This window comes from Phaethon lepturus, unplaced genomic scaffold (assembly GCF_000687285.1).
Source record: "Phaethon lepturus isolate BGI_N335 unplaced genomic scaffold, ASM68728v1 scaffold6536, whole genome shotgun sequence".
NCBI lineage: Eukaryota > Metazoa > Chordata > Aves > Phaethontiformes > Phaethontidae > Phaethon > Phaethon lepturus.
The window spans coordinates 28136-42023 of record NW_010548215.1 but is presented as its reverse complement, the minus strand read 5'-3'; the positions used below and the strand labels follow the sequence as shown (position 1 = coordinate 42023).

The 13888-nt window shown below is 41.2% G+C and overlaps 1 protein-coding gene across 1 annotated transcript in view; it reads right to left on the bottom strand.

Moving 5' to 3' along the window:
* Positions 1-89: 89 nt before the first annotated feature.
* Positions 90-13888, bottom strand: part of CLVS2 (clavesin 2) — a gene marked incomplete at its 5' end in the record, with an annotated part of 39831 nt that continues 26032 nt past the window's right edge. The window contains 3 exons of the mRNA XM_010289894.1: positions 90-177; positions 4805-5022; positions 8003-8113. Of these exons, the coding sequence (XP_010288196.1) occupies positions 90-177; positions 4805-5022; positions 8003-8113 (417 nt within the window). The remainder of the gene's footprint in view (positions 178-4804; positions 5023-8002; positions 8114-13888) is intronic.

Sequence of the window (13888 nt, the reverse complement as noted above, 5' to 3'; positions counted from 1 at the left end):
TGCCAGCTTGTACTCTCTTTCCCAACGGTTTGCTTGCTGCTGAGAGGCAGTGCCTTCCGCCTCAGTTCACGTCCAATGCTCAGGTACTGTTAGTCAAGTGAAAGCAAAGGCTGCATGTTTTCTTCCTCATTCTTATCCATGCGTTTCAGCACCCCAGGATCCACAACCGACTGAGACCTGCAGAGAGATAACATGTTTATTTGACATTTCTAGATCAAGACAAATGAGGGTAAACCTCAGCTTTCTTTTGTTTATTTTCATTTCTGCTAGGGCTTACAAATAATGGTACAGCATTACCCAAGCATCTGATCTTTGCAAATGGTCAGAAAATACCCTCACGGAGTGATTAGGTGGCTTTAAAGGGTTGTTTGTGGATACAGGAGCAAAAGGTGGACTAAAGTGGATACTCTCTTCAGCACAACAGTGAAGCAGGGTGCACCCTCAGCACACATCAGAGGGCAAACTAGGTTGTCTTTTGTCTTAAACATTGATCCTCTCTACCAGAAGGTTATATGGCACTGGGCTGTTAAAGAAGGAACAATTCAGCCACCCAGCTGGCTAACGGCACGCTGCAATTAGTGGCATGTGTTAGCTGGAAGCACAAGTTGCTCCTTTTCTGAATAGCACTTAAATGCAACAGCGTGAGCTCCTAAGCCAACCCTAGGGAATCTTGCCATTGCCAGCAGGATTTCTGGGAGCAGTGAACACGTCTGTCAAATTCACTTATCAACTCAACTAAACAGAGCAGGGAAGGATGGTAAGAGCAAATTCAGTGGTGATTGCAAAATTTCTCCAGATTCTCTGATTCAGCACAGAAGCATAACACTAGTACTGGCACCCTGCAACAGCCATGAGTGAGAGAACAAGAGGAAATCCCAACCTCCAGCAAACTCAAAATGCTCCATTAAAAACAAAGTCCAAAGTGTTAAGATGGGGTCTTATATTACTTATGTCTCAGCTTGTCAAAAAGCAAACACTTCTGGGGTACGGTAAAAGCAACCCTTGTTAGATGTTTCCTTTAGTGAGATGAATCTCATGCTAGAAATGTCTATTCCTCTTGCCTTCTGTAAAGATTTGAAATGGCTAGAGCATGTGTACATCTCTGCAATGTAGGCATCTATTTTTGATCGGTGTAAGCACAGTGTAACTGCAGCATTGCTACAGATTCGCCCATGTGGATGGCTTACAGTGCGGAGAAAAACCTTTACAAATTCTGACCTCTCCTAAGATAAACACACAGAGTCAATCCCCTACTCTTATAAACTGGCATGATCCACTGAAACCAATGAATGAGGCTGACAGCATGAGACAATTTGGTCTTTCCCAAAGAATCTAAAAAAACCTTCAAAAACACAAGAAAAAACATCTGAACTAGAGCCTAGCTGAAAACTTTAAAAACAAGGATATTTTCTAATAATACTTGCCTCATTCTTTTACTAATGCTAAAATTGAGAAAATTAGCTTTAAAAATCTGATGGTCTCTCTTGTGATAAACATAATTAAAAATTTTTAATTAAAACTGTACAATAACTCTCATCTAGAACTCTGATCAGCTCCTCAGGCAGAAAACTAAACCGCTGAATTAAATATTCTTTTTTTAAATCTTAAGGTGCCATGCCAATGCAAAGCTGAGTGATTGAAAATTTGCTGGTGGGAAGCTGTACTCCTGGAAAATCCAGTTCATCAAGATAAAAAATGCTGTGGAAGCATACTAAGTTGAAAGGATTCCCAACTGAATGTAAGTACTAATAGGATACTGAGCCTCCTTCTAGGCGGCCAGTGTCTGAGCAGCCAAGGTTTCCAGTTGCCATCTGGGGAACCGAAGGGTAGCCGGAAAGGCTGCAAACCTGACCTCAAATTCCCAGTGAGGCAGTTTTGGTCACAAATTCCCAGGGCCTCCAACCTCCCTGATGCGAAGGCAGGTGTGAAAATGAAACTGCGCAAGCCCTGATCTATGGCTTGTAAGCTCAGGAGCCTAATCGCCTTGAAGAAGGAGAAATCGTTTTCATTCAGTTTTAAATCAACATTTACTGTCACGTTTCATCCCATTCAGCAGCATTTCATATATGAAGGTATGCAAAAGGAAAAACACTTGTCTAAGTCTTTCGCACCTTCTATCTACATCTCCCAAATAACTTTACAGACATTACTGAATAAATTCTCCCAGAACACAGTAGGACAGAGCTGTACTACAAAGCCCCACTGCAAAGGTGAGGAACCAAAGCCACAACAGGCGCGTTGCAAAGCTGATCAACACAGACATCTGCCCTGCGGGGTTAGGCGAGAAGAAGATGCAGGCCTCCAGCTGGGTGCCTCAGCCCTGAGAGCCACGGGGGGACACAGCCACAGGCTAAACAAGACCGCTAAGACAGCTGTGACGCTGCCATGGGACGTGAACGCGTTCTCCCCAGAGGTCTGTGCCACAGGTGGCATTAATTCCTCCTTATCTCCACCACCCTCCCCACGATCAGCCTTCCTTTCAAGTAGAGAACATCCAATTCACCAGAAGTTCAACATCTGGAGGAACCCCACTAGTTCATATGGGGGCAAAAATGAGTAACAAAGAAATGAATTCTCAGCAGGATTTGAGTTTAAAAAGGATATCCTTTCAGAGCAATAAACTAATTTTAAAATGGCAAGCCAAATTAAACAAGGTAATTGTTGGAGATCTGCTAGACACTTGTGAAATTTGTTCTAAGTTAAGGACTTTTCACTGACTTACTGTCATGGTTTTTTATATGTTAGAAACCATCTTCTGCTCTAACATACCACACTGAGTGTGGTTTTAAACTGAGAGAAACAATCCATCAGGTGCCAAATTCAAGTTAAATTTAATTTTTAATGAAGTATCTGGTTTACCTTAACTTTTCTATTTCTGTTTTAACAGTCTGTGCACGCAATACATCGAAGCCCTGGGACTTTCTGTCCATCTCACTACCACTGCCTTCTACTTGGTACTAGCACAGTAAGTCTGCTTAGTACTTTTTATATCCAACAGCAGGGAATGAGGATTCCAGCAGGTGCTGCAGACACCCTAACTGAAAAGGAATGCAAAGAAGGTGAGGAAATTTCAGCTCAATATTATGTAGATACAAATTTCAACGTTATTTTCCGCAGTATGTCTCCTACCATATCAGCTAACTCAGGCTGAAAGAATGTCAATTTGAAGTTTACACTGAAGTGTAATTCTATATGAAAGATTTTTCAAGCACAAGTTAAATGAGAATAAAACAGATAAGCGTGAGAAAGCATTCCTTGAGAAAGAATGAAGAATCTGGTCGATCCACTGCTTTTCCGTTCACTGATGTGTTTGCTCAGGATAGTCTGAAGAAGGCTGCTCCAAAGCGTCTTGTCACAGGCCTTCTCATGCTTTGCAGTTGCAACCTTGGATGAAGCTATTTACCTTCATTACTTCATTTTGCAACAGTAAGGAGCGTATCAGCTCCTAAATTCCACCCTTCTTTCCAAGACAGCTTCTCTATTGTCTCATAATTCTTGTATATATGCAAATCATATATAAATGTATTGCTCTCTTTACCCCTTTCCGTCGCTCTTTGCTGTCCCATTTTCTCCATTACTTGTGTTAATTGCATCTTTGTCATATGGCTTCAGGACCTTTTTTAACTTCTCCCTATCCTAGTTCATTCCTACCCAGTCTCTTGCTATTTCCTACTTTCAACGCACTACAGTTTTTTTCAGCACAAAATCCTTAAACTTCACTGCTTTTTTTCTTTTTTTTATTCCTATGGCAATCTCCTGTTGTCTCCTATTTCCCCAAATATATCTCTCTTCCAAACCACACTGCCCCCTCAATCTATGCAACATTTTCCAGCCAAAATCATCTCCCTGAGGAGACTGAAAATATTTCTGTCTGATTTGCTTCCAGAGTCTCTCTCCCTTTTGCACCAAATGCCATCTCCTGAAACTGAATTCTTAGTTCAGCATATTCTGACGTAATTTTAATGACTTTCTATATTGTTTTCTGCCCTGTTTGTTCTCTTCTGATTCACTGCTAGGCTTATGAGCTGCACTCTGACTTTTGCTGCCCTGCTCAACCTTTTCTATCACCCTGCCGTAATCTTTCACCTTTATCTTCTACCGCCCTGCCAAGGCTGGACCAGGTTTACCCCTCCCAAGTGAATAACCTCACTGCTTCCATAGTTACTGGAGAGGTAACTAACCTCTCCCTGTACTTTATTTGGAATGGTAAAATGCAGCAAGCAATTATACTGTATCTTCTCAAAGAGAAGAATATCAGAACGCCAGGATGTTTACCAGACCTGAGTATAACGACTGGCACTGATTTTTGTCCTGGTTCTCCTCGTTACTTTTTCTCACGTTGTGTGCAGTCACTGCGACTGGCAGTTCAGATGCTGTAAATGTCCTGGCACCTACAGGCTGGTGGATATGAGGCACTGGGCTGTGGGATGGAGGAAGGTAAGACTTATCATCACCACCCAGCTGGATAATTGGCCCAAATTTATCCTCTGCACCTAGGCTCACTCCAGCTAGCACTGTCTCTCTAATACTCACCGTAGGCTGGGGTGGCATATCGGCTTATTCCAAACAGAGTACTGTATACACTACCTATATGGCACGGAAATAATTAGCTGTACTGAGCTCACAACTCGCATGGATAACAATCAACACTATGGTCTATAATCAACAGTGATCTTAAGAAAGGAAAAAAAATGGTCCTCATATATAATAAACTGAGGGAATTACCTGCAACTTCATAAAAGAGGAGGAAGTCAAATGTTAACCTTATCACAAATACTAGAAGACCGCAGTACCTTTAACCCACCTTTTCATGGATTTGGGAGAGAGGTCCTTTTCAATCTCCTTTGCAGGAGCATTGTAGTCCGCATTGCATTCACTGTCATCATCGTATTCATGGTCCAGCAGTGTTCTTGCCCACGTCCCCATGTCATAGGGGGGCAACATTCCTCCAAACTCTGAAGGCAAGATCTCAGGGTGTATTAGCTGATGCAGGCTGTTGAGGTTATTACCGTGCAGGAATATCTGTATGTACACATGCAGGTAAAAACAAAGCAGTATCACAAAAATTGTCCAAGCCCACATAACATCATCATTATTAGAGGATATTGTACAGTTCCAATATTCTAGCTGTGTTGGCTAAAAGAGATGGCCACCAACACACACATCGCCTCTGCCTTAAGCGTGGTCATAAACCTACAAAGTGATTAAAGCATAAATGACTTTAAATGTTTGCAGGACAAGGGGCCTAAGGAGGGTAAGAACTGATGTCAGGTAACTAGACGGACTGAAGATTAAACAGACAGATTGCCTACCTCTTGCTATTTGCTTTCCCTAATCCTGTGAATTAAATCAAGTGAATAAATTAAGACCATAAAAAATAAATATATTTAACATTCACTGTATACATTACGGAATATGTACTGACTTTCAGCATCCATCCACTATAAATAAGATCAATAGTGCAGTGTAATGAAAACTCCACTGGAAAGATTTTCTTCCTTGATATGGTGGTACTAATAACCACCATCCATACTTGACAATATATGAAGCAAGTAATAACAGTACAATAATTTCTGTGACAACAATGAGAGAATAGTTGGTGAACTACTTGATATTTTCCATCAGTGTCTTGGTAGACCGATTTATTTTCAGATATGCTTTACATTTCTATAAATGTATATGTATATGAATACTTGTATTTATATTTAACCTTATTGTTTCTCCTCAGGGAGCTGGAATGTGTGATCGATGAGCACTAGAAACAGAGCACCTCTGGATTTCTACATCCTTCTCCCACAGCTACTCGGGACCTGCAGACCATCCACTGGGAGGAAATGCCTGCTCTTGGGTATGGCTAGACAGCTGACAGCAGCTATTTCTAGACTAGCAAGTAAGATGGGTCAGGATTCACTCTTTGGGACTGGCAGCAAGTGCCACGGCACAGTGCAAATACATATGGTTAAACCCCTTCCATCTCCGTAACAAGTTCACCTCATACATACTGCTCACTGGTCCATTCCATCCCTAATTTGTTCCTGGGCAACGTCTAAGAAAGCACCAGCTGGCACCAGCCAGTGCCCTGCCAGGAAGTGCCCGTACGCTCAAACAGTAGGAATGGCAGTGCCTGGCCATTTTTAAGGTACTAGGGCTGAAGTAGCCCGGAAGGCAAGGCAGGGTGTAGCCTCCAAACAGCCGAACGCTGCCTCTTGCTCCCCACAGGGCAGGCAGAGGCGTGTGCGCAGGCAGACGTCAAGTACTATCCATTCACATCCCACTTCACCTTGCAGGGACTCCTCTGGACAGCTATACCCCTGGCATCATTTATCAAGAGTTAAATTCAAAAGGCAGACAAATATATGCTTGTCTTGTATTGCTTATTTCAGCCCATCTTCCAGTCAGCTGTGGAGACAGGAAGCTTAATATGACCATGCAAGCCCAGTAATGTTCCTCCAACTCAGAAAGGGATTTATCCTTGTGTGAAAGAACAAATATTAATGGCAAAAGTAATTTGTTTTATGGTGCCTTTCCAACTGAATGTTTCACTTCTTAGCAACTGTTTTTATACACGGCTAGTACTACATTGATCTGAATATAGCTATCAGTTGCAAATCTACCAGACATGTTTAAAAAATAAAAAATAATTCAGGATAAACACAAGAGACAAAGAAGGAGCCTGATAAAATTCTGAAGAGAATTCTTTTGGGTCTGGGGTTTTTTTCACAATAATTTGTTCTGTCTCTTATGTTTTTTTTTAAAGCTGATTTTAAATTTTACGTGCTGGACATAACTTTCACAGTTTGACACTAAGTTTTGGACCCTAAATCGATATTTAACCACCTGACTACTTCTTATAGGTATTGACAAAAACAGTTGTAGGTCAGCATTTATGAAAATATATGCCACTGATTCAGGTCTCTAAATAAAAATTTAGATGCTAACTAATGTTAGCACCTATGTTCAGCTGTCTTGTCACTTATTTTTAATGTTGTAGCATACCCATAAGCTGTACTTTACTCCCTCGTTATGCATACAGAGCACTTGACTTAAAAAGGCCTCAAACATATCTGGCACTATAATGTTCTTTGTGGAAGCTGTAGTCAACAGAGTGCAACTGAATCCTGCAAAATGGATTTTCATTTGTGTATTTATAACAGATATCACATAAAAGGCTTTGTGATCTATAGCTCAAAATCTGTGAATACCAGAGGCCACTCAAGCACAATCTGTCAGTAAGAAACAGCTAAACACCAAGGATCATTGTGGCCTTGTACGCTATGTTTGAGGAGAGAAAATACAGTGTTGCTTAGAGAGCTGATCCCATCAGGAAAAAAAAAAAAGATCATCACATTCTTTGCAGTGGCTTTGTACGTGATGCTGATTGTGTTTTCCTGGATGACAAACTTCCTGTTACAGAAATAATATCATTCTATGTGCTATCACCACCAAGCTCCAGTTTAATTGCACTGATGCAAATGCTGCAAATTCAGCAACATCTCAGAGACTGCACGTGCTTATGCTCAGATGCATGCACACGAATTTCCTTTCATTGGCTTTCGTTCAAATCAGTATTTGCAAACTACTATATACCAGCTGTGTATTTTAGTTCATGCTAATATCAAGGAAATCACACTAGAAAAGGACTTCATACTCACTACCTCTGCTCCTAAAAGAAAGACACAAATAATTTTCATAGAAATTGAAAAGTATTGAATTGCACAGAACCTTAATAGAAACTGTAATGTTGAAAATATTCTTTACATAACCCAGAGGAAAGCATATGCTTACATTTTAAAATACACTTCACTGCACTGCTTGACTGTGTCCTTAAAGGATAACGCTGTGTACGTTTCTGAAACAGCTAGAGACACTCTTTACAATGCAGATGTATTAAAATACTTTCCACCAATAGCAAGCTGATATACTGTGTATTTTTACTTTACTAGAGGGTGATACATCTGCTGAGTAAAACTGCCAGGTGATGGACAATTAAATAGAATAATACCCTTTTTCGTGTCTTCTCCTTTAAAAAGGGCCGTATAACTGTGTAGAGGGCATGGATATACCACGGCTGATTGACGAAATGTATTCCTCCAAACCGAGCTGGAAAACTGTCCTGTATGTCACAAAACAAATATATACAATGTGAGTTGACTCTTAACAGAAGTTGCACACGCATCAAATCAATTTTTTTTTAATGCTGAATGCTTTCATTTTAATAATAAACCTTAAACAAGAAGAAACATTCTTCAAAACTGTGTCCTCTCAGTTGCGTTCCAACCTTCCACACCAAGCAGCAACACACCCATGACAGAGCAGTGAGGAAGCATGCTGAGACAGCTATGGTGTTGGAATAAAAGCACGGCATTTCTAATCTCCAGAAATGCTTTAATCATTTATGATTTGCCCATAATCCATCTACGCAATATATTTTTTTCTCTTCCACTTCTAGGAATTGTAGTCATTTCAATAGTAACCATCTCTACTCTTCCAGTGTCACTGAAGAGTACTAGAAATGTCCCTCTTGTTTCCACCTTAAAAAGAAAGTGTAAATCTGAACTACTATTCAAAATGTCTCCAATATTATCCATATTTCATAAAACTGAGAATGCATTAAACATTATGCATGAACTGTTATGCAATAGCCATGACTAATTCTTGTCGCATAGTCAGAGGCCTTCTGGGAGCTTAAATGTAAGGACAGAATATCTGTATTGAAACAATGATTTTTCTTTTACTGGAAAACACAAGGGGCAGACAACTCACTAGGAAAGATGCTGATGTGCATTTTTCAGTTTCTAAGTCAAGAGAATATGCCAGAGGGTTTGGCAGTTTGAAGAGGGCAGACACTCTGTCCTGGAATACTATTGCCAAATTCATTGCGTAAACTCATTTTGTCTTTGCTTGGTTGATCATACATTCAAACAGCACAATAAGCTGCTGCCGTCTCCTGTGTTGCCTGGAGTTACAGCACTGAGCAAGGAAGCAAGAGGTGTAAACAGCCTTGTAAATTGATGCATGTCCCCTTTTGTTTTCATGGGTTATGAGAACCTTCTCGGTGTTTAGGTGTACAGACTTATTAAATCAATGGCTTTCATTTGCACCCTTATTCAACGGGTGGTCCACTCTAGGCAGCCATGCTAGTTGTTTAGATCAAAAACAGGTTCCTCACAGCAGCAGCAACTCCCATTTGACAACACAGATACAAACAAGGACATGCTTCCCAGCCACATCTCCTCCTCTTCCTGCGTGGATTCAGTAAAGGCAGCTTTTGGTCTGTGTCAGTGGGATCAGAGGCTCAAAGGAGGCAATCAAATGGTTAGACGGGGCATTCTGTGAAAACAGACATATTTTGCCTCCTCTGGAGACAAGGCAGCTGGCCATATAAAAGAACCCAACAGTTTAGATATAATCCACAAAGCAGCATTTGAAGCATACTGATTTAAGGTCATCCAGCACACAGTAAAAAATAGCCAAGAAAAAATCATAAGCTGTATCAACCAATCCAGAACTGTCAGTTAAGGCAGGCAGGAACTGTAGGAAGGAAATCTTTAATGAAATGTATCCAGACAGGAATATACTTTGAAAAAGTGCATGTGTCAAGCAACCTCCTTAGTTCTGTGGATGTATACAGAGCTGTGGGAATAATGAAGCCTGAAGAGGTCACTTGCTCCTCTCAAAAATACCATTCAAATACTGACAGGCACCCCTAACCCAGCTGGAGACTTTACATCAGGGTACCACCTGCCTCCAAACTGCAACTACTTGGTGGATTACCAGATGATTTATTTTCCATCAAGGAGGCAATGCCTCAACAACATTCTACAGGGAGGATGACAGCTACAACACACTCCAATAACGTCTGGTTGGCCACAACACAACAGTCAATGCAATTAACAGTCTATTTTGCAGATTTTCTACAGAAACATTTGATGAACAACAGCCTTGAAATAAAACAATCCTACTGAAAGACTGTGCTACAGAAGCCTCATCTTGTTAAATGCATAGTTCGTGTCAGCACTGGCTAAATGTCAAACAGGATGGTTGATAATTTGACATCTAATTCACCCTGTTCAATATCGTAAACCCCTAAACACCATTTTGAGAACACAACCGCTGATGTACAAAAGGTAGTAAATTATGTCCCTATCACAGCAATCCAACGAATCCATTAGGAAGGATAATTAATTGGATGACACCTTAACCTTTAGTTGCAGGAGATACCATTCATCTACAGAAGGTTGTGTTTATTTGGTTTTTCATGGCTGCTGCTCCAGCAAAGAAGTCTGGTGCAGCGTGGCATGTACCATGCAGAAAGAGCATGCACTAGAGCTGCAGAAAATATCTTTTGCTAGTTTCATCTAGGTGTCTTTGAAGATATTTTCAGAGTTAACACTGGAATGGTAACTGCGTTAAGCCTCGTGGGGGTCACACACTTTTTATAATGTAGACACTATGGAAGACAGCAAAGCAAACCAGCCATTCTGGGCTGCATGCCTTCTTGCATGATTTTATAGGCTTCTTAATTAATACAAGCGCCCCAAAACTTACACAGACCAAGTTATGAAACCTTTGTTCTTTATTGCTCAAAAGATGTCTCACACAGAAACTGAGGACAATTTGTGAACGAGAAGATCTCAGTAGGCAAACAAATATTCTACCAGGGGCTCAAAATGGATGGCTCAGTTATTTAAAATAGCAGGTAAAAGGAGTATCTTTAAAAAGTACCACTTTGACACTTCCACTATCTTTTTCTGCATCTTGGAATCCATTTACATGGAGGGTCATGAATACATGTGGGATGATTCTCAAATAGAAGGTGCCACAATATTAAAAGCAAATTCGTTTCAGTGTTTTTCAGCCATTCCAAAGGCATTTTCCAGAACTGACTAAAGAAGTTGGGTATTAATCGATTTCTGTGACTGAACTGAGATGCCCAAATTCAGGTGCACTTCCTAAGGTGTAATTATGAACGCCCAAAATTTGGGCCCAGAAGGTGAAAGGGTGATTTGGTCAGAAAGATCCCTCATTGTACCCAGTGTTGGGTCTAGAATTCAAAAGCCGCTGAACACAGATCTAAAACCCAATCTCAACAGCACCTGGTGAGAAAATAAAAAGCAGAATAAGCAACCACAGCTGCTGGAGAAACAGGTGTCAGGAGGTTGTCTGGCTCTTCTCAGACATATCTGACTTCTGCCTAGGGATTTGCCAGACAGATGGCCATCCTACACAAACAGCAGGTGGGAATTTCTTCCAAATCACTGATTCTTGTGAGTTTTTACATAGATTAAGTCACAAGCGTGGTGGCAGTCACAACTGCCTCTGTAGACATATTGCACTTCAACAGAAAAGCCTGTTACCCATGAATCATATGAATTCTAAGTAAAAGGAATCCCATGCCAGAAAACAGTAAGAAGTGGAGATGAGACATGAAGTGAGCTGTGCATTTGACTGGAAGACTAATAAAACTGATGGAGTATTACCAAACCACTAAAAAGAACTAATTATATACACACAGTGTGCGGACTTTTTTAGCATTTGCAATAACCTCTGATTATGCAGCAGAACACAACCTAACCATGCCTCTTATGAAGCCAGCTTGGGCCATGGCCACTCCACAGACACTAGCAAGCAGGTAGTTACTATTAGGAACCACAGTCCTTGCAATACAAGGCTTACAAGCGACAATTAACAGTGGGCTGCCGAGGAAGACGCAGACCCCTACGCTACTGTTTGCGGGACAGGGCGACTACCAGTGCACGGCAGCAACTGACCACTCCTCTATAAGACAGCGTTGAAGAAGGACCCCAACCAAACTGCCTCACTGGGTTTCCACCTTCAATGACATGGTTTTGCTCACTCACAGCACAGCAGTTTTACTTCTCTGCTGTGCATAATTTATATCACCTGCCTCCCCAAGCTTCTTCTCCTAGGACCCAGCTGCTGTTGCCTGCTACCACCCTTGGCACACACCAGGAAGCCAGGTTTCTACTTGCTGGGCACCACATCCCACCCTGTACTGGGCTTGGCCCTCACCTGAGCCCACTCTCAGCATCTCATAGAGGGTCCTTCTCTCCGCTGTGGCCAGCAGAAACTCTTACAGCACATTGTAATAACAGCACAACCAGTATATGACAGTTTCAACAGTACTTGAGAGAAGAAAGTGCCAAATTCCTACTGAAAATCGGTGTGAGTCTTAGTAGTGTCATAGTAAAAATGACCCACCTTTTTCATCATTATCAAATGTGAACAATTAAAGAACTTCTTAAAGCCCACAGTATTCTCCACTCCTTGGGGAGCGTGTCTACATTTAATCTTCTGAGGACTACTTTTAAAGAATTAGCTCCCCCAACTGAAATCAGTACTGAAGTCAACCGTGTTTGCACAGCTCTTAGAAGTGAACTCTTAGAAACTGCTGGGACCACTTCGGGCCCACAGATGCACTGGCAGCCCAGCCACATCAGGGCCCCACAAACGTGCTGCATATCACCTGCAAATAGCCCATCTGGACACACCTTTCCACATACTAACACTGTGAGAGTGCTTGGGCACATATGTTCTGCGGTCATGTTTCAGGGTTTGCTGTCCTTATGGGCAGTAAAACCATCTTTGCAAACAGTCTATAGGCATCCTTCAAAGGATTGTCTAGACAAATATCATGAACATACTCACACTCTTTACTTAAGGCTGTGCTTGAGTGCTGTGATGAATTCAGTCTGTAGCATCTGCAGGCGACAAGAGGCTACAGAGTTGAAACCATTAAAACTGCACCTTCATAAGAAAAATTACAAGGTCAAAGATAGCATATTAAATTATTAGTATCTTAACTGTCACTTAACAGTTATTCCTGACGGTAATAAACTCAGGTTTCCTCCAGCCATACAAAAAAGTCAAGCACTTCAGGGAGAAAAAAAAATCACTATGATGAACCAAAGTAATATTTTCGTAATAGAAAGCTCCACTAGAAAGACACTGAAACATTCTGTCCGATGCAAGAGGCAGCATGACTAAACTTAATTTTTAGCATGTTAAAGAGAAAACTACGGAAAACCAGAGAAATAAAGGCTCTGATTAGAAGGAATATTTCACTTCCTTAGTACTACAAGAGTTGAATTACCAGAGGAACCAAGAGCCGTCCACATCAGGAAAGGAAACCCAAGTCTTGCTCCCAAGCTGTAACTTCTACTGAAAATATGAAAGAACAAGGCATTCCTAACACCAAACTTCCTGCAGGCATCCATCCATGACAAGGGTAATTGCAATGGCTCAAAACAAAGTAACTTGTGTGCCAAGACTGATCCCCTGTGCTCAAGGCATGACCTTAGACTGGGACCGTATCCAGTGGTACGGTAGGATGATAAAGAGACTGAAAAGTGTATTTGTGGAGTCTAAAATAATTTGGATTGTTTTGCTTATAAAAACAAATACTAGAAGGCAGATGCTATCTATAAACACAATAGGGAGAATAAATGAAAGGTGAGGAAAGACTCTTTCAAAACAAAGGACAACACCGACATCCAAACAAACGAGAAAAAGCTCACCGTGAACACAGCTAGACTGGAAGGTGGTTGACAGCTTTGCATCATCAAACATCCAACAAGAAACCTAACTCATTTTGAGACAAAGATTACTAAATTTTGAGGAGGTTGAGCTTCAGGCTGTCTGTAACAACAGGAGACTTCACCTCTGTCCCTCTGTGTTAAAGCCCTTTAAGGTTCAGAGCCAAAAGAATTTTCAGGTTTCAATGGTGGTGAAATTTTGCTTGACCCCTGCAATAGCTGCATTAGTGATTTCCTTCTGTAAGACTACAACTTGTCCTCTCCAAGCTTGAGCTTTCTGGTTTTATTAAACAACGTTGAACCATTTCTAAGACAAGCAAAAAGTGCCCAAA